This window comes from Nylanderia fulva, unplaced genomic scaffold, assembly GCF_048542155.1.
Source record: "Nylanderia fulva isolate GAGA-0341 unplaced genomic scaffold, ASM4854215v1 Scaffold51, whole genome shotgun sequence".
NCBI classification, from domain to species: domain Eukaryota; kingdom Metazoa; phylum Arthropoda; class Insecta; order Hymenoptera; family Formicidae; genus Nylanderia; species Nylanderia fulva.
The window spans coordinates 955,935-978,417 of NW_028190599.1; the positions used below are offsets into that span (position 1 = coordinate 955,935).

At 32.1% G+C, this 22,483-nt stretch overlaps 4 protein-coding genes across 7 annotated transcripts in view; 2 read left to right on the forward strand and 2 right to left on the reverse strand.

Moving 5' to 3' along the window:
- Positions 1-4,735, reverse strand: part of dsd (attractin-like protein dsd) — a 34,083-nt gene extending 29,348 nt beyond the window's left edge. For all 3 annotated transcript variants that reach the window (XM_029316508.2, XM_029316510.2, XM_029316507.2), the window contains exon 1: positions 4,115-4,735. In XM_029316508.2, coding sequence (XP_029172341.1) covers positions 4,115-4,533 — 419 coding nt within the window. In that variant the 5' untranslated portion in view covers positions 4,534-4,735. The remainder of the gene's footprint in view (positions 1-4,114) is intronic.
- Positions 4,736-6,488: 1,753 nt separating this feature from the next.
- blp (mitochondrial import inner membrane translocase subunit Tim16) lies at positions 6,489-7,929 on the forward strand. Its single transcript, XM_029316503.2, has one exon. It carries the CDS (start codon positions 6,919-6,921, stop codon positions 7,333-7,335), a length of 417 nt encoding a protein of 138 aa, XP_029172336.1. The 5' UTR covers positions 6,489-6,918; the 3' UTR covers positions 7,336-7,929.
- Positions 7,641-11,223, reverse strand: Exd2 (Exonuclease 3'-5' domain-containing 2). Its single transcript, XM_029316499.2, has 7 exons — positions 10,373-11,223; positions 9,653-9,794; positions 9,269-9,568; positions 9,059-9,183; positions 8,532-8,941; positions 8,024-8,397; positions 7,641-7,954 (listed from the first exon to the last, which is right to left on the reverse strand). The coding sequence occupies exons 1-7, from the start codon at positions 10,681-10,683 to the stop codon at positions 7,754-7,756; spliced, it is 1,863 nt and encodes a 620-aa protein (XP_029172332.2). The 5' UTR covers positions 10,684-11,223; the 3' UTR covers positions 7,641-7,753.
- A 101-nt stretch (positions 11,224-11,324) lies between these two features.
- Positions 11,325-14,984, forward strand: LOC114941494 (uncharacterized). 2 transcript variants are annotated; one of them, XM_029316500.2, is made up of 5 exons: positions 11,325-11,933; positions 12,014-12,174; positions 12,465-12,613; positions 12,717-13,444; positions 13,695-14,984. In XM_029316500.2, exons 1-5 carry the CDS (start codon positions 11,839-11,841, stop codon positions 14,059-14,061), a joined length of 1,500 nt encoding a protein of 499 aa, XP_029172333.2. In that variant the 5' UTR covers positions 11,325-11,838; the 3' UTR covers positions 14,062-14,984. The 2 variants fall into 2 exon arrangements, with proteins under 2 accessions (XP_029172333.2, XP_029172335.2); XM_029316502.2 differs by having other exon boundaries at positions 12,017-12,174.
- Positions 14,985-22,483: the final 7,499 nt, after the last annotated feature.

Genomic DNA, 22,483 nt, shown 5'->3' on the forward strand with positions numbered 1-22,483 from the left:
TTCTAAATATATATGACTTCAATAGATGATAAAGCGCAATAATTATCTTAATAGAAAGCTTTGAAATAGTTGGTGCCAAATGACTGACGTTCACTACACTGAAAGGAGAATTCAAATTAAGCGTAATTATCGAACGTAATTTATAACCTGTGCGACAGAATTGTAAAAGTGAACGTGAAACACACATACATAGATGATGAAAAATCACTGAGCAATTATTATCACGTGGCTATTATCGACCAATTAACTCGAGAATGATCATGCTATAAGCACTGTGCTCGAATAAAGATCAGTTTCCTTTCGCACCATTCGATTATAAAAATTATATCTTTGATTATAAAAATTATTTAAATTACTATCTATCGCCCTAATCCATTAGAATATACAGACAGAATCAATCCTGATTTTTTTCGTTTCAGAATCATGAATGAATCATGATTCTTCGATCTGCATATTTATTGATCAATTAAAAGGCAATAATTGATAGATAAATAGATGTTGTATGAAATTATACGTTGCGAGTTGATCAAATTGCAAGTCAATTATCCATTTAATTTGAATTATACAATTATATATTTTCATTCGAAGCAAAGTAGCTTGTTCAATACAATGGAGCACGAATTAACGAGATAATGCCACACGCTTAGAGAGACCGAGCTTTTTAAGAAGCAATTTCAACCTCTTCGCACAATGACAGAAGGACCCAAAGGGATGTGCCGCAGCATTTGCAAAGGGAAACAAACGAGAATGAAGAGACATAATTAGTACTACTATACACAGAGACGAAGCTTGGTCAAACCAACTAACGAGCTTTTGCATTCACGCGTCTTCTGTCAACGGCGATGCAGTTTACATTGGCGGCGCAGACGAGTACATTACGCGAACACAACGAAAGGTATGCTCCGAAAACCTCACATCTCTATCTGTATTCGTCTCTCTTTCTCTTTCGCACGCTTTTGTCACGTGTATGTACCATCATGTAACATGAGATAAAGAATCGCACACAGTGCGCGAATGCATATAAGGGAAATGCATCGGTGAGCCAAGTTATGTGTAAATTTATGATGCAAGTCGTCTCGAAGCTATACGAATATTGATTAAAGAGATTGTGTAGAACGTTTGAGTGTTTACAAACCAAATTGCCTTTACTGCAAATTTTATTTAAAATTAATTTAAGAAATATATTGTCATCGGTTTTTTACAACTTTTACATTTTTTCACTCGCGAGTAAAAGATATTTTCAATCAAAATGTTTTGAGATATTCTATTGTAATTTGTAATTTGTATTCGTTTTTAAAATTAAATAGTTTAATAGGTCGTTTATTTAGGCTACAATCATTTGCATAGCGATTTAATTGTTCGACTAATATACAATTGTATACAAGAATTATATACATATAGCGATAGAGTGTGTGTGTATGAATGAGAGAAATTGCATCGTAATGCGTTATATAAAGTGCAAAGTGAAGCAGAAAAGAAAATGATGAAGCTCGCGATCTATTCGCGATCTATTCAGGCTCGTTCGATGTCTATCAATCATTGTCACCGACACTGCGATGCTCCAAACCGGGATTAACTTTTTAGAGAAAGGCAGAAAATTTCACGCGAAAGTTATTCGGCCGTGCTCGAATGCAAGTGACTACTCGATTTTTCTCGACTGAAACTTTTCTCAGAAATATCGTGAAATTTGGAAATCAATATTCATCTAAACTGTAAAAAGGACAGAAGGGGAAGATTCGTTATTTTTTTTTTCTTTGAAAGAAAAATTTCTTGCAATTTCCGGAACGTGTGGCGAATCGCCACTATATTAAAATTGAAATATTCTGTCGATATTTACCTATAATAAACTATGAAAAATTACGAAAAAAATATTTCGAAATATATATTAAAAATTTGACAAAATATATACCTCGACGTTATTGAATGGTTCTTATTACCGAATAAATAAAATTTCAATTTAATATTTAATTCATAATATTATATTTTAGGAAAAAATTGAGAAATTCTTGTTATTTATACATTTTATATATATTTAAAAAATAAATATTATTGAATATTTTTAATGTCAACAGTATTCAGAAATCTGGATATTGCGAGAAATATGAATATCTAAGAGAGCCTTAGAATATTGACTGAATTATTCGTAGCGAACGTTTTCAAATATTCGCTAAATATTTAAAAAGGAGCAGAAATGTCGTATCTCTACAGCGAAATAGTACCTATATATTCTCAATATCCATTGAAATATCCATGTAATATCTAAGAAAATATCCAAGAATATCCATCGAATATCTTCGTAGAACTTCTATCGCACGTTCTAACGTTCTCACAACGGAAACATGACTAATCAAGTGAAGTGTGTGTATGCAGATGCACCTTTGACATTTTCCATGAAGATCTCTGAACGCGAACATCCGGCTTTGAATGGGAATTGAAGTGCGTAATAAGAAAGTATAAGTTGTCCAATGCAAGACGAAAAAGAGTGATTTCTATATATTAATATTTCATGATGATTATTATACATATGGTTACACAAATTCCGAATTCTTCAAAAGAAATTTGCCAAATTTAGAACGTAGTTAATCAAAAACTTTATTGTTTATTTTATATGCTTAAGAAATCCTGATCAACTTCAAAAGATATTTTAATTTAAAAAATTGTACATTTCATAGTTATATTATTTGATTTGGGAATACTATATGATAAAATGTATTAATAATTTAGGAGAAAAAAGGTAAAATAATATATAAATATTTCTTGCATATTGTGCAAAAGAAAATTATTCTAATTTAAAACGTATCTATATATAATTTTAGAATTTATCCTGAAAATCATGGTAATCATGCGAGATATAATATGTATATGATATTGGAAGAATTTTATAATTTCTCTAATTAATATTTACCCCAATAAAAAATATTAATATGTACATAGTAAAATTAATCGAACATATTTTATATTTTATAGAAGATAATATTTAATATAATATTATATTTAATATGTAATATTTTTATTGTGGTAAATATATTAATTAGAGGAACTTAAAAATCTTCTAATACCATATTATCTCACGATTACCATGATTTTCAGGATAAATTTTAAGAGAAAATATTCTCTGTATATTTAAGCCAAACACATGTTTTATTAGATTTAAGATTTAATATTATATTTAATTAAAATTTTTTTATTTTTATATGTTTAATTAATGAAATATTATTTAGTTGAAACGTTTAGTCAAGTTAATTTCTTTTCAGAGTATAAAGGGATAAAATAGTTTTATTTTTTCCCTACATCAAGTAAATTTTCGTAACCAGCATCCGGAAGACACTTTTTCCATCACTTTTAAAGGCGACGATTCATCGATAAGCAAATCTAATCTTCGATTCTTCTCATTGTCAGAGATTGTCCGCAGCTGTTAGAATCACCACAAAATACCGATTAGCTCCCTTTGTTCAGATATATCTACATCTCGAAACAAGAATAGGTTAATCTGTGTCGAACAAAATGTGAAAGTAATCGTTTCTTTCGGCTTACTTAGGAACAAAGAATAATAATACGGAGCTAGCAGGATAAAAACCGAGCTCGACAGCCGTCTCTTCGCATCGAAAGTACGCATGCACACATGCAGACGTTTATTTACGTCGCGTCCGAGAGGGGTGGCTGAATCTCTCCGTCACCCGGAACACGCGATCGAAGCGACGAAACCGACCTAGAAAGTAGCGAGATACCGTTGCACTTGACACGGCCTATGCGCGCTCCGGCCCGTATGTATGTACGAAATACGGTAAGTTTACGGCTTACCTACATACGCATCGTACGTAAATATCTCGCCGCATACACGCACGTCGTCCCCCGGAACGAGCGTGAATTACCGCTGGCTTGCGCTCCAAAACTTTCATCGTCGAAAGAATGACAGATGACAGAATGGAGTCGAAAAAAATTCGGAATAAAAAAACAAAATGAGAATTTTTCTTTTCTTCCTCGTCTTAACAGCACACATATCCCGAAGACATTCCAAAAACATCTTGAGTCTGTCTGGATATCCTCTGAGTATATTTCGGAATATATGTTGTGCTATTAGGGTGATGACAGCTGAGAAAAAAAGAGTGCTTACCTGACCTTCCCGCCGCAGTATTGGCAGTGCGAGCCCTGCCAACCCTCGTGGCACATACAGGTGCCATTGACGCAGTCCCCGTTGACACAGGTGTCTAGGTAGCAGGCCGTATCCACGATCGGCGACGCGGAAGATGAGGACGCGGCGTCGCTTACGCGCATCACCCAGCAGCAGACGAGCACCGCCCACGGTAATAAAGTCGCCCACGGCACCGCGACCGCGGCGGCGTCGCTGCCATGGCCGCGTCGTCGATGACGGCGTCGTCGATCGCGCCCGACCGCGGCGATCTCGTCGTCGTCGTCGTCGTCCACGTTACCAACGTTGCCGCCGCCGTTGCCACGACGAGATCGCCGCCACTGATCTTTCCGACGATACTTGGACTTATATAGGAACAAAAACATGTGCACGATCTCTGCCATTTTGGTAGGCTTCCATGTCAGGGACAATGGCCGCAACGGACGCACCGACGAGCGACGCGCATACGGAAAAGGCGAACAAAATCACGGACCGAACACCTCGCCGAACTACCGTAATGCTCGCGACGCGACAATTCGAGCCGACTCAAACCTCTCTCTCGACCGACGTACTCGCGCGACTCGCTCCTACTGTCTATCCGCCGCTGCTGCGCGCTGGCGAGTGGCGAGCTCGGGGAGCGAACGCGCAGGCGCAGCCGCCGCGCCACGGTTCACGGATTACGTAACGAGATAGATAGGCAACTCGTACAATTTTTTTAGTGCCTCGAGCGCCACCTGGACGAATACATGATGTAAATATATTTCATTTATGGGTTTGTTCTTTATTGCTGCTTCATTCTAACTTACTGCACCAGTGCAGCAATAAAGAACAAACCCTATATATAATTATATAATTAATTTCGTGTTCGTTAGCGTCTTTTGACGTATTCAGACGTCTTTCCTCTCAAAAAAATTTGTTTTGTTTCTGTCGAATATATACGAATAAAATATAAATATTAATTAATTATACCCAACCCGTTGATGGCCGAAAGTCGCTGCAACTGGGTCACAATAAAGGATTAAGAAGAAGTATATCATTTAATTATTATATAATTCGTATATAATAAATATATAATAAATACATATAAATAATAAAAAATAAAATAAAATATATATAATGAAATAAAAAAATAAAATAATCAAAAATATTAAAGATTTATTAATAAATATATATAATAATAAAATATGAATATAATTATATATATATATATATACAAATATATATATACAGCATATATATATGTCCCAAAATTAATAGCAAACCTAGCTTTAAATGGCAGATTGGAGACGATAACGAAAATGTTGAGACATGAATAATTTTCGAGTTATAATTATATAATAATCCACTAAACACTAATAAGTAACAATAATATAATATCGATGTCCACTCATCAACAACTGTAACTGATGTATTACCAGGCATATTATATTGCGGTTACATTGTGTTGAGTGGGAAATTGATTATATTATACTGTTATACTTATTAGTGTTTAGTGAGAATTAATAAGCGATTGAAAATAAAGGATTTTCCGCAAACTAAGCCTTGTGAAAATAAAATATATTAACAAAATCATATTCTTTTATTATATAATACATTTTATGTAAAATTTACTTTAATAATATAGAATTTTAACTTAAGGTTAGCTTAATTATATACCCAGATAGCCACAGTAATTATTATGACATCATTTTGATGTCAAAATGCATCATTTGTCATCAAAATGATGCATTTTGATGTCATAATAATTATACTGTGGCTATCTGGGTACGAATAAGATGCATGATAATAAAAATTATAGAAACATGTAAAAAATAATGGACTCTCCTGACATTTTCGCTGAAGAAAAATCGTCTTCAAATAATCCCAAGAATCTGTCATTAAAAGATTTGCTATTAATTAAATTAATTTAATAAGGACACTCTGAATAATGATGCAAATTTCTTTTTTATATTATAGGCGAATATACATGAATGAACTAAATAGCTGACTGAAGTTCAGGGCCGTGCAAAGGGGGGAATGCTACGGATGCATCACACCAGGGCCTCCATTCTTAAGAGGATTTGCTCCCCAAATTAATTATTGTTTAATTTAATTTTGTATATAAATATGTAAAAATAACAAGTTATATTTATTTATATTTTATAAAGCATATATATTTAAACTTAATAAGATCTTTATTTAAATAATTAATTAATTAAATATTTTTGATATTAAAATATTAACAAGTAAAAAGCAAAATTGACTATATAAAACTTAAACAATCTTCTAGAATTAATAATCTGTGCCATGATAAAATAATACAGTAGACTCTCGATCAGTGATGCCGTGTTGCCCACGCTGGTAACCGACAAACACAAGCGCAAACCGTGTACATGTGAGCTCTTTTTTAATTATATCGTTTCATTATTTTTTAATGTAAAATTTATAAACAGGTAAATGGTGCAAAGGTAAAAAAGGGCCCCATTTTTACCCTTGCACCAGGACCCCGAAAATCTCTTGCCCTGCTGAAGTTTCGGAATTCGGAACACATGTGAACTTGGCTTGTGACATATTTCTCGAGCATGGAACAGGCGCGAGTTACAATTGCGGTTGAGGGTTAGATTTCCCCGTGGTTGGACGAGCCGTCGTGCCGCTAATGTCCGGGCGAGAGTACAGACTCGCGCAAGCAGACGTAAACTCGAGACGCCGGGGTCAGCCGGCCAGCTGTCAAAATTGCAAAAGGGAACTGTCATCGACACCTGTCAAATCGTCCGCGTGTTCGTGACCGTGACCGGAGGATAGGTTAAGCCATGGCGAAGTACCTGATACAGATTATCGTGATGGGCACGCAGGTCGTCGGCAAAGCGTTCGCGCGCGCTCTTCGCCAGGAGATCGCGGCCAGCCAGGAAGCTGCGCGAAGAGCCGGTGGCGGGAGACAAGGTGCGCAGCACGCCGCCGCCAACACCAGGGCGGGAATCACGCTGGACGAGGCGCTTCGTATCCTTAACGCGGAACGTCCTGACCAAACGGAACTGATAGAGAAGAATTACAAATATCTCATGGAAGCTAATGACAGATCCAAGGGCGGTTCGTTCTATCTCCTATCCAAGGTTGTACGCGCCAAGGAACGCATAGACGAGGAAGTACAGAGAACAACGGCATCACCTCCACCGCCACCATCGCAGACAAATTCAAAAAGCGATCAAGAAACTACCAGGCAGCCATGAGACTTATATCTAGTCTAAATTCTACTTCTAGGCTTATTCTAATTCTAGAAACTTGTACATAAAATATAATAATAAATAGTAGATTCTGAATAAATTTGGTAGATATGTGATGTATCACCTTGTAAACATCAAGCTAATCGCATATTTAAAATTTATATTTTAAGCATATCGTTAAATAGATTTAATGTTTAAATAATATAAATGAAAAAATGTTATTTTCTTGAACAAAAAACATGATTTATGAATTAATAACTATTGCATCATATTGCATGGGCAAGTAAAAATAAATAAGAGAGATATAAATATCCATGTATATATGTACGTATATTCAGGAGATATATTGATTTATATAAAAGTTTTTCAAGTTCTCGCTCTTTTACGAAACTTCTTGTTAGCTACAGTTTTCCAAATCATTGCGCTATGCTGTCAATCCAGCTACCATCGCATCCTGTGGTTCAATTCTATTCTGTGCCTGGCGTATGATCAATCGCTCTTGATTGTGGCGTACAGACCATAAACTTGGCAAGTATTTTGGATCCATTGTAGTAAGAAAATGTTCTCTCCACATACGTTCCAATTCAACGAGTCCACCATCCTTTTTTTGAAAAAATTGTACGACCTATTGCATAAAAATTAGACAGTATGAAAATTTCATGAATGTATGCTTAAATAATTTAAAAATATATACCTTCAAACCATGTGGCTGGCATTTGTACTGATTAGAAACTGGTTGAATCAGTGCATTTTTTAGTTGTTCACTCAGGGCATTAAGCAGATCTGGGGTAATCTTTTGTTGTCCTGTATGCTCTATTATACATTTTTCGAGCTCTTCGCGTCGTCGCGGAGGTAACAATATTCTATCCTTCAAGGCCTTAACAGCCGAATGTAATTTTCGATAATTGTGCATGTATTTATCTCGTACATGCGTCATTGGTCCCATCAGTGGTGCATCGCACATGTCTGCTAACTTTCTTCTGAGCTGCAGATCATGATTATTGCTGATTTCATGACAAGATGGACATAGTAGTAACACATCGTGAGATTGATGTGCCTTCATTACCACTGAAAAAAGATTTTATGCAACAGTATATATGTAGTCATTATCACATGTTCTCATCATAAATCATTTTATATCACTTTTTCTATTTTTAATCATATATTACAATATGTTATAATAAAGAAAATAAAATGCTTACATGGGAAATATTTTCGATACTCTCGCGGCACGACGTTTTTCCTAATAAATTTCTCGGTGCATCCACAAACTACACATTGATTAACTTTTACTTGTGTATAATATTGCCCAACTTCTCCCAATGCTCGGCCAGATGGCTCGAAATTTAATCTTACTGTATATGGTTCCATATTCACAAGTTCTCCCAGTTTTTTCGTAATATACCATTCTGCCTTTTTCCGGTCGCATGTACACAATATATCTCCATCAGGCGCTTGTAAGTAACAATTATGATATAATGGTTTGATCCTTGTAGGAATCGTATTTTTGCGTTCGTTACTATCGTCTTTATTCAATACCGATGATTTCTTAATATTTAAAATATTATTACTACTAATACTATCTACACTTGACGATCGCTGAGCGTTGAACCTTAAACAGATATATATACTTATGTATTTTTGATGCACACATATGTACATATATATAATATATATATAAATTTGGATAATATAATTTATAGAAAAAATAACTTATAAATTTTCATACCTCGTATCGACTGTTTTAGCAGGCACGCCATGAATTCTTACATTTACATCATTGCTCAATATATTATACAAATAAATCCCTACTCTCTGCCAGAATGAATACTTTTCTTTCTCTTTTTGCATGATCTGCAACAAAATTCAGATGTGAAGAGTACAATTCATAATAGCAATTAATGTATAAAAAAATGTTACTTTAAATAAATTTCCTTACTTTGCGATAAATGATAACGGATGCAAGTGCATCACAAGCAGCATATGCCACTTGTTCGTCTGATAGGGTGCTAGCGTCCCAGTCACCGCACCTCACTTCTATTATTTTGTCCATCTCAATGTTAAGATACTCTAAACTCATGGCAGCTAAGCTTTTTCGGCTTGATAAATTAAAGTTTTCAGCTAAAGTTCTTAAATCAAGAGTTCCATTAACTCTACATCCATAATCCTTCACTATTTTTTGTCCATCTTCGAAGGAAGCAACCCCAACTTTAAGAATGTGCTTACTAGCTAATAATTCCTGTGAATAAACAAAACATATTAAAAATTAATTTTATTAGCATTTTATGCATTTGAATAATAGTTATATACTTGTAAAATGTACCTTAAGTTTAGGTGGAATATATCCGATCTTTCCAATACGAAATAGAGCAACTACTCCATTGAAAGTGGCTAATTGTAAAAGAGAAACGGGTCCCTCTTTGACCCATTCGCAATCAAAACCCAGTACACCATCAGACAGATTACTATCAAAGAAGTATATGCAATTAATCAATAACTTTATTATAATAAGAATCATAAATGACATTTCTACTTGAAAAATAAAGTTTATAAAAGATTTTTAGAAACAAGCAATATAGAAAGAAATATAAATTTATATGATAAAAAAAGACTGAAAGAAGAAAAGTTTCTCGTCTTTTTTAATTAATCGCAATAAAATTTGTTACATATATTTAAAAGAAAATAAAATTAAATAAATCATAAAATATAATATACATAATTTTTCTTCACATAACGTTGCAATGATTTATTTTCAAGCGTTATAATTATATTTGAAAGTATTCTAAATCTTTCTGGAAGAATTTCAAGGACATATGTGCTGTCTTATTTCTTGTACACAACACTCAGGTATTCGATAATACTCATCAAAATAAAAAAAAAATGTAAATAATTATGAGAACGGTCGTTTCTATGTCATATTGTGGAAAGAGATAATAACATATTCTAACATTTAATGTTTGTGTATGATATTTAAAAATATTATACGTAAAAAACTGCTTGTTTTCTTACACTATAACAAAAATAATCTCGTTATAATTCTTACCAGCGAATACGTTGTACGGCGTAATCGCATTTCTCCGGAGAGTCTGCTAGAATAATCTTGTCTAATATAAGCTTAATTTCCTTGTTGTCATCGTTATTCTCATTATTATTTAAATCCTTATCATCTTTTTTATTTAAATCTTCATCGGATTTATTTTTACAGCTACTATCGTTTCGATTAATATCTCGATTTTTTATATTTTTATATAAGTGTTTGACGCTACGAAGCACGTTGTTGCGATACTTCGATGCCAAAAAGACAAGTCCCACGGTCACGCAAACGAGAAACATATTGCTGCGCGCGGGAACCATTAATTAACGAGAAAATTAAGACACGCGGAAAATTGGATTAAAAACCTATTGGTATTTACAATTCCGATTCGTTATACGGGATATATATATATATATATTTATGTACACGCACGAGCAACTCGTTAATGTTACAATTTTATAAATATCAAATGGATTATATATTTGAAAGGAACTGAAAAAACTGTCGCGCCACCGATTACGCGGAAGCGCGATATATATGTATTATATACGTGTGATATGAATTTATAATCACAGTGATAAACTTCTCAAAATGTTACACACAGACATTCATATAAAACTGACGTAAAGAATAACTAGCGATTATTCAACGTGATATAAATCTGCTAGTAATCGAAATCGCGATCGCGCCTGCCTCCAAGTTTTCATATAAAACAATCATCTCGGTGACCAGCTCCGACACATCGAAGGTTTAACGAGGTTCAAAACTACCCCGTAGCTATTCTACAACGACCGGCGTACGCGGCTACAGGTTATCACACCAACTACAAGACATCTTCGAGCGCGAGCGCGCTTATATTAGCTGATCAGCTGTTCTGTCAACGCCGCGGCGCGCTGTCAACGGTGCGATAGAAATCGATTCCTCCTATCGACGAGCGATTCGAGCTATCGAGAATCGACATTCTCCATTATCGCAATGGAAGGAAGAGGAAACGTCTTTTCCATCCTTTCGGAGTGTTTTGTCGTGAATTGGTTCATGTTTTTTACGACACGTGTAAAAAAAATATCTGGACTAAAGTGTTTAAAATTTATACTTGTTTTTACAAGATTATTAAGGCCAGGAAACAGCAATCTCGATTGGCTACATCGTTACTGATATCAAATAAAATGCGATTGGCCGATGTTTTTTTGGTTGATGATATTCAATATGGCGTATTTACTTTCGCATAGATATTTCGCATCGTCCGGTTATTTCTCGGAGATACATTTCTGATCTCTCTTCGTCGAGTACTATATCTCTACAGCTACTGCAGCATAGTTTCCTATCTACAGTGCTCGTAGAGTTAGTTTTTGCGCGTCAATTGCGGCGAGATTTAAGTTTTGCTTTTAGGTTATATGCTATTTATACAATAGTGTCGCAAAAGGTGATGAGTTAGTACCTGTATCGTCGTCCACGGGAATCTTTCTTAAGGTACAATGATTGTTTGCGCGGCCAACGGATGTCCCTCCACCCAGAGTATGAGGATAGACGGCAATCCGGTATCGTTCTTTCCTTTTCCAGGCGATGATCTGTAAGTATATTTTTCAGCATAAGAATGATTAACGTAAATATTAGCATTAAATTATTAACTATTTCTCCGCTGAATTTCAGCAGGAAGACTCAATGGCTTCACAATTGCAATTTAGCATCGGGTATCATAAACGATAAGAAGCCCCTGCATCTCTGCGAGTTACATTTTGAAAGAAATTGCTTCACCGCATCGAGGGATTTGAAATCAAACTCTTTACCTACCCTGTTTGGTAGAATAGAAGGTTTGTAAGCTTATGTGGAAAGTTACATCCTACAACTACAAAAGTGTTTTTTTAATAAGTAATTTGATGGATCATCCAATAAATGCAGTAAATAAATATTATTTGAATTAAATAATTACTAATTATTTTAATATTTTAACTTGTAATAATTCAATAAGAATTATATACAAATACATTGAAAAATTATTTATAGATATAGTTTACAATATACAATTATTTTAATGTTTTTATTTTGGTGCAATATAGACCATATAGTTCAAAATATTGCAATCATATTTATTTTTTTATAGAACCTCCAAAAAAACTAAATACAATTGAAAATGTATTAGAAAAAGAACCACAAGAAGAGCTACAAAAAGAACCATTAAAACAGAAGAAGTTAGATGAACATTCGCATACTTTAGTGACACCGCCACAAAGTCCATTCACGCAAGATAATGTAAATCATTTTTTTAACAATATATTGTTCATATGTGTTTACAAATCATTAATAAATTATTATTTATAGGCCTTTATATCTATATTCATGTACTACTTTGCAGACTGAAGATACAACTAGTGGAAATAAAACAAATATATCAGTTGATGAAACAATAACTATAAATGGTTCTGCCACATCAAGTACTGTATTGCACGAGACTCTTCAAACAAAGTCAAAGTCATATCGTTTGATAATACAAATCGACAAAATACGAGGTAAACCAGGCCCAAAATGTAAAAAATTGCCTTTGATAATGCTTAATAATGATAAAAAGATGACAAGTGAACAAGACACGAAGAAGCTTCGACCATTATATATTAAAAAGCCTTGTATGCAGGGTTCGTGTAAATTGAAAAGATGCGTATACAATTCAAAACTAGCATTTCAATGTGAAATATGTGATAAATATTATGTTGCAAAGAAAGAGGTCGAAAACTACTCTTGCACTATATGTAGCAAAACTTTTCCTAATCCACAAGCATTATATATGCATCTTAGAAAACATTTTACATGTGATATCTGTGAGACAGAATGCAGCTCTCAAACGAGTTATGACAAACATGTAAAATTACATGTTAGTATTGATCCATCAAGTCCATACAAATGTCATCAGTGTAAAAAAACATTCGAACTCAAAGACAGTGTTAAACAACATTGTTTGGAGCATCCTAAAATAAGATTACAGAAGTCTCTTCTTCAAGTTTCACCTATAACTACAATAATCCCTCAACGAAATGATTATCGATGTATGAACTGTAATATTAGTTTCAAAAGTGATCTAGCATACAGGTAAACTTTTATATATATAAATAATATTTAAAAATTTTTAAAATTATAAATATGTATGCTAAAAAATATATGTTGTGTGTGTATAATTATAATTACATAAAATATGCTTATATAACACAAATAATTTAAACTTACCTTTTCTATAATAAATTAAGAGTTATAAATAATCAAAATTTTATTTTATAAAATAATACACACATAACACATATATTACTTTATATACTTTATCATGATATTACAAATATTACAGGAATCATTTAAGTTCTCATGGAAAGAAAGAAGGCTTAAGTTGTAATATTAGTGAGACCAACAAAATAATATCGGTGCCGAATCCTTTAACTGGAAGTCAAATAGGTATTCTTCAAGCAGTAAAATTCAGCTGTCGAGTATGCTCTAAAGAATTCGATAATGTTGGAGAAGTTGACTTACATACAAGGACTCATTTGGACATCGAGGAAGATCACAAATGTAACATCTGTAAGAAATCTTTCAAGAGCAGTTTGGCTTTTAGCGAACATTTGAAAGAACACTTGGCGCGTGCACATCCTTGTCCAATTTGCTCGAAAGCTTTCATCAACAAAACTACTTTAAAGATACACTTAAAAACGCACTCCTAATTTGTAAATAGTAAAAAATTTTTATTTTGATTATTTTATTTGGATAAATATACCCAAATAAAAAATAGAATATTATGTAAACATTTTTTAAAGAACTCACACATGTAAAATACAATATTTGAATATTATCAACTCATATACAGTCAATGTATTACTTAGATTAATTTCTAATATCATATAATGCCATAATATTAAAAGTTTTATTTTTACAAAACACATCTATGTTTGTAAAACTAAAATCTATTGCATTAGCTATTAATTTGTTAAGTATATTTTATAAATAGAACTGTATTTTCATGTGTGTTATAATTATTTTTTAAAAATAGATAATATTATGTAGTTTAAATTCTCGTGTTATGATAAGATATGACGCATTATAAGTCAGTTTATAAGAAAAATCTCATATGTGTATAGCGTCTTTTATTTTAAGATCTAATTGAAACTTTTCATTGCTAGAAATTTTTCTTATTTTGTTTTAATACATTGTTTTTTATTCTAGTATATGATGAAAATTTCTTCAATTTTTTCGTTAATTTGGTAGTTTTATCATGTATAATTATAAAATTGAAATTAATTAATAATTTAAATTTTATTTTAAAAAATATATGGAAATAAACATATATTACGTTTCTGTGAATATATAAAACATACTAGATGTCTGTAAATAAATGGAGCATACATACTACATGTCTGTATATATAAAAAACCTATACACATTATATAAATATTATATGAACAGATGCAACTATTCACAGTTTCTTATATAGTTATATTGATATTTTTTATTGTATGTATATCATAAAAATATAGAAAACTTGAATACGCGGGCACGTGTATATATATACATGCACGTATGATTTTATTCTCTTTCTTTCAGATTATATTTAAAGAAATGAAAATAAAATATAAATTTTCTGAAAATATATATGTTCTTATTAATATAGGTATATTTTTCTATAATATATATCTCTATTTTCGCAAAAACAGTTGTTGAGTATGCCAAGTAAACAAAAAAATTTTTGTCGAAATTTATATTGTTAGAGATATGTATATCACGTTTTAAAACTTAATATTTATATTGTAAACTTTTCTGGATCTTTAGTATTTTTTGGTCTGTACAGTTAATCTTTTTTTATGATTCAAAAATAAAAAAATTAACTTTGCACTTATAGAAATTTTAAAATAATAGGTACATATATAGCGTTTCTAAATAGATAAAAGATATTGTATTACTAAATGAATAAAGATATGTATATATTTGCATATTACATACACAATAATACTATGTTATAAATAAGTATAATGTCATATAAATAGGTATTTATTTTCATGACTTCTATAATGAAATTGAATTCATAATTTACAAAATCAGAAGAGAAAATTTAATCTGATATTTCAGATTATTATCTCTAATGTAGCGTTCGTCTTTGTGTATATTTTCTGTGTGTAATAAGAAAGAAAGATTAATTTTTCAAACAATATTATAATTTATTCAATAGATAATATTAATAAGAATAAATAAAATTAATGACAATCACTCAATAAACAGACATGTACTCTTTTACTCTTAATCTGTTTATTCTAAAAAAAATAGAAAAAATATAAATTAAATTTTAATTTGTATTTAATTCGAATAATGAATATTTTCTGTTGAAAATTCGAAAATTTTTAAAACAATCTCTGATTATTTATATGCGCGCGTTTAATTTAATTTTATTGATTCATTTATTTTTCGCAAAAGATATCTGCATAGGAATGACAAAGTACGAGTGATAGACTCGAGATCGTGAAGAGGGATATGGACCGCGAATGAATGAGCGCACGAATGGCGATAATAGCATCCTTTGAGATGCCGCGGTACTTTCGTGAAACGCGCGCAGAATGATCCTGATTTTTACAAGGAAAGGAACGTCCAGAAGTTACCGGCAGCAATACGGAAGGGGCACCTGGGAGAAGGAAAAACCGCCCCCGAGATCCAAAAGGTGCCGACGACCCGCTGCGGAACAATCGCACCGATGTTCACGGGTCGCCCACTGTCAACGGGGACCACTTCAAACGTAGCCGGCTTCAATGTGTTTATTTGGCCAACGTCAAATTTACTCGTGGAAAAAGGGGAACCCGAAATGATGCGCCGTGCCGCCAAGGCGGCACTTCGTCGCCCTGGTTTTGTGTTGTCCGAGACACAAATCCGATCGTTTTGTGTCGCAGTGCATCACTTCGCTGCCGCAGGCTCGTGTAACCCCGTTGTAAGCTCTTGACTTTTGCTTGACGAGTTTAAGTCGAACACGGGCGTAATCCGATTGTTGTCGCGCGATCAAAGAATCGAAAAGATTCTCCCGATGAACAAGCGCGAATTTCTTTTTCGTGTAAAATTTGCTACAGATTGGACATGCGAGATATACGATATCATTTATTATATAAATGTGGATGTAATAGAAATTTTCCTAGTAATTTTAATAATTGATTTATATTTTACAAACGACACAAATAAAAAATTAAATTAAGGAAAAAATCAGAAAGAATATATTCGACTATAAGATGAATAAAATATTTGTATTGACTTTTTATATATATATATATATATATATATATTGTGAAATATTGCTATATAATCATTAGAAATTTAGAAAATTCTAAGAGAGAAGGAAAGAAAGTATATGTGTACAGGTGATGTAATATGTTTACAAAAAATTAGCTACATATTTGTTTTGATTATTCTAAATCGATCTTATAAAATCTAGAAATATCAAGTCTGAATTGTATACATTTTTATGTTATATGTATGAAACTTGTTCTCAGAGTCATATACACACACTTGAAAATATCGATAAAATTTATTGAAGATATAAAAAAATAGAAAAGATTTTAGGGAGAATATATTTCGATATTTTTAAGAATTAATTTTACTGTTCGAAAATTATGTGGAACATTATCATGATGACTTTAATTAACACACACATACATATCTATATTTTTTATTTATAAATGATAATCATGAATACAAATATTCAAAATATAGAAACATTTTATTCAATAATTTGTTAGTAATTTATTTTAAAATTATTTGTAAAAAATTATTTTCTGCACGTCAATTTTTATAGAAATAATTTTTTGTTTTGTAACAATATTTATAATATTTGTTGAACACGGCTGCAATTTAATGATCGCAATATAAAGATTTAATAAATAGAGAGTAGTTTAGAGAGTCCATTATATAAGCCTCGAGTATTACGCAGCGCGTGAAGACATTTAGCAACGCTTTGTTAAGTTTAGAATAACGATAGTCAAGGTGCTAGGTATATCGGAAGAGCTTAGAGGAGGATTCCATAAATTCGTCATGGACTTCTCCATGGACCACTAAACGCTAAACGACGTACGCATATTGCGTATACGCAGAGTACGGAACTATAAGGATTAAGGGTGGCGAAGGGTCGTCGTGTGACGAATTCGTCAATTTGCCGTGAACGTTGGAAATAGATCTCGAAATAATCTGCAAGACATGTCTCAATTCGTTTCCATTTAGCACATCTTGATATACCAGGTATTGTTTGCGATTTGTGTATCGATCAGGGAAACTGCGAATATTATGACAAAACAAAAATGGGATGTTAGTCTCGATATAAATATATGATTTTTACGCGAAAATGTGATTAATTTTCTCTTTTCCACTGTAATTGTAATTTGTAAAATTAAATTATTCATAACTATTAATGATATACACTTAATAAAAAATATAAATTACATACTCTCCATACAGAGTCGATACAGCCATCGCAAATAAATTTGAAATAATTGGATAATCCTAGCAAAATCTTTGGAAAATTCTAAAAAGAAATATCGCGCAAGACTAAATTTGCACGATATTTTTCTATCCATTGAAAGGGTTGTTCGACTATAAAGCCGGAAAATGTGCTAATTCACAATCGTGTCAAAGTGACCGACATTCAGCGTCGGAAAACGCTTTCTCGATTCAAGATGGACATTTCCTATATGTGTATACAATCTGGGCAGCTGTATCGGGATGGATGACACATGTATTATTTGATAGAAGCGAACAAAAAGAATTATATCTAAATTTAAAAAAATTCTGTTTAGATATATATTAATATAGCATTATCAATTGAGTATAATTTTATTTTGTTTTTTAGAGATTATATAATTATATATATTTTTATATATCTTATAATTATATATAAAATCTACATACACTCTGAGAGAATTTTCTCTTAGAATTTACCCTGAAAATCATAGTGTAGGACAATATTGGAAGAACTTTATGAGTTTCTCTGATTAATATTTACCACAAGAAAAAATATAAATATGTACATAGTAAAATTAATCGGACGTATTTTATATCTTATTATAGTAAATATTAATCAGAGAGAAACTTTTATAAAATTCTTCTAGTACCATATTGTCCCACAATTATCATGATTTTTAGGGTAAATTTTAAGAGAAAATGTTCTCTGTGTAGGAAGAAATTTATATAATTGATCAAGATGCAATCAATAAGATGATAATATAGATTAATGTTTAAGCGCATCAATTTTTGCATTGTCGAAATAAAATAATATAATTATTATCATAACGCGCGCGATAGAGGATTTTGAGAAGTATGAAAAGATAATATGTATAAAAAAAAAGATGAATCGTCAAGATAAATATATAGCCGACATATTTCTTTTCTACTGATTCTAGTATTAAAATTAGTAAACAAATTCGTTGCTTTTATATTCCGATTTGTAAAAGATTGGTGATATAATCATAATGCACAAGACAGTTTCAGTCTTTCTGCTGGACAACCGTGAAGGAAAAGGCTTACAATCTCATATCAATGTTCATGCGGACACATATGCTCCACAGAATGTAAACCGTGAAAAATGCCTCCGACTTCTCATCCTGAAGGAAAAAACTAAGGACGATCAAAGGAGGAGAAAGAGCATATTCGAGAGAAAAGACAGCAGAAAGAAAGAGAAAGAAAGAGAGTCTCTCTTTTGGTATAGCAGGCACGGGCCATCTGGCAGAACGATCTTTTATTATGGTATCTATTCCTCCCGTGGGCTCTCTTCGAACGACGAAGGATTCACTCGCGTGGAAGTTGGATCTTTGATTAATGGACAACGAGATAAACCGCATCGATTTCCCGATCGATATCGATGGTGAGAGACTGTGATTGCTTTTGCCCTAGCTAATATTCGCATTTAATTTCGCACTTAGGCAACGCCGTAATATAAAAAGTTCCTTTTCAAAGATTTTATATAATAAATATTTGTTTTCTTATATTTATTTCATTTTTTAAAAATAATTGAATTCTAATATTTGGTTTAAACATATACACAATAATGTATGAATGTACAGAATATATTGGTGAAGAACCTGAATAGAAAATTCGAAAGTAAAATTTTTATAATTATGTTTTTCCTTCAACTAAACAAGTGTAATTGGGGAATCTACTTTATTTTTTATAGTTCATATTATTAAATTTATAAATAATTTACAAAACTTGGCTCAACATTTTACAATAATATATATAATTTAGTATTACATCTTTTTAAATATATGTACATAAATAAAGATCTTTTTTATTTACTTTAAATGTTCTTTCCCTTATTTTGCAAATTTTTATTAATAATATAAATATTACATTTTAAAATATTTTATGAAAACTTACTTGATAGGTTTTAGGAAAACAACATTGGAATAATTGTATGGATAAATTTAACGAGAAGAAATAAATTGTAAGCATTTTTTACATCACAATTTGTATAAAATTTATCTCGCGAAAAATAAAATTCTTTTGTATATAAAAAATCTGTGTGTTTTCTGTTGGTAGAGAAAAATATATCTCTTCGATACGGTGTAAGAACAGTGTGTCACAAAAACAACATTGGAATAATTGTATGGATAAATTTAACGAGAAGAAATAAATTGTAAGCATTTTTTACATCACAATTTGTAAAAAATTTATCTCGCGAAAAATAAAATTCTTTTGTATATAAAAAATCTGTGTGTTTTCTGTTGGTAGAGAAAAATATATCTCTTCGATACGGTGTAAGAACGGTGTGTCACGAAAACAACATTGGAATAATTGTATGGATAAATTTAACGAGAAGAAATAAATTGTAAGCATTTTTTACATCACAATTTGTATAAAATTTATCTCGCAAAAAATACAATTCTTTTGTATATAAAAAATCTGTGTGTTTTCTGTTGGTGGAGAAAAATATATCTCTTCGATACGGCGTAAGAACGGTGTGTCACGAAAACAACATTGGAATAATTGTATGGATAAATTTAACGAGAAGAAATAAATTGTAAGCATTTTTTACATCACAATTTGTAAAAAATTTATCTCGCGAAAAATAAAATTCTTTTGTATATAAAAAATCTGTGTGTTTTCTGTTGGTAGAGAAAAATATATTTCTTCGATACGGTGTAAGAACGATGTGTCACGTCACGTCACGTCACGCGTAATTGTTTGGTGGCTGCTAGCGATGCTCGGATGGCAGGGTGACTCTCTGGGAGTAACACACCCCACACTCTTTTGGGGTATCTACGAAAGAGCCCAGGGTGAGCCCCATAATAGCCCTCGACCAGATCCCACCCTCTTGGCAAACAGAAAGGCCTTGAAAGTGTGCACGACCGCAGAGTCGCCGCCCCTTGCATGGCGGGGTAAAATTTGATTATGCCCCTTCCACGTGGATGAACTCGGCGAGATTCATCGGCGGGTACCCGCCAATGATTTATGCCACTTTTTTTCTTACCGCAGCGACAAGTTGTCTTTGTTGTCGTTAGCTGTTGTATGTGCGTGCATGCGCTTCCATCATTTTTATTGAAACGGCTGAACGTAAAAATTATTCTTCTCTCATCTTTTTACATGCATTAACTTTCTTATTTCATTGTGTTTTCAATATTATTTAAAATAATCTACGCAGATATGTGTATTATTAAATACGATTTGTTAAATGCATCGCTGTATATGACGCAGACCATTTATAAGTCAATTGAAAAAGATTTCAATGTCTCTGTGGAATGTGTAGAATTTTTCCTGGATATTAACATTTTCTTAATAAATTTTTATTTAATATAAATATTTCAATAATTGTTGAGTTTTAAGCACTTCTTTAGACTTTATTTTAATATGTGCAAATAAAACACTTTCTCTCGCAGCTAATTACACAAATGGACATTAATAAAATTATTAATTAAATATTAATATCAAAATATTGATATTATAATATTTATATTTTATGTTATAAAGAGAGGGAAAGGCAGAAAGAGATTTTAATTAAAAGAATACATGAAGCATATGGCAAATATTGAGTGCAACAAGAAGAGAGACGTCTATATTAGACGCAATGCTTCACATTTTTGTGTAAGGTAACTTTTTTCGATTGCGGATACAATACTTTTCTAAACCGCAACGAAAAAAGCGCGCTCCCAATAAATTCAGTGGAATTAGCAGAAATCTGCGATATTTGTAGCTGCCTGATCCATCATCGGTCATTGACGGATATACAATAGAACTTCAGGAAGCAATAATACCAGTGCTGCACCCACGATCACTCATGTTTTTTTTTCATGTCCATCTGAACAGATCAATTCCTAACGATTGCATACAAGGTACGAAACTATCATGCAAAAAAATATTCATTTGATAAATCTGTTATTATTTTGTTTCGTAGCATGAACATTCAATTAAATGTGTCTAGATTTTTGATGAACTTATATCAAAATGTACTACGTTGCAAAATATTGCATTTCAGATTAAAAGTAGAAATTTGATTTAAATAGAATCTCTTTCTTTTTCTTCTGTATGTATATACATATTTCATAAAAATTAATTTAAATTATAATCATTTACAATCCGTTTAAAAAAGAATTATAGATTACTTGTAAAATTATATAAACATAATATCATTTAGTCTTATAAATACATTTATAATAAATATTTATATGCTTATTCAGATTTATTAGGTTTTGCAAATATTCCAAGAAATACAGCAGATGGAATAGATCATTCATGGTCGGCAAAAATACGCGATCCTGAATTGAGGCAACAGTTACGTGCCTTCGTTTTGCTTATTAAAAACAGGAAAACGCAACTTAAACCTGACACACGAATGTCAGTAGTCGTAACTTGTTGTGACTTCCGTCGCTCGAAGTAAGACGGATCGAGAAGAATTTAGTAAAAGGAAAACCTAGGTCACTTGGAGAACTGATCGATCCATCATCAGACTAACACAACTTCTGCATTTAAACGGCACGTATGTGAGAAAAGGAGAGTTATCTTGGCACTGTCGCAAGATTCTAGTTTTTCCAAAGGACCTTTGAACTTATTTTAACTTGACCGATCACAGAAATCACGTTATCTAATCAGCATTGACGGGTCTCAAAAACAATCACGATTTATAATTTAATA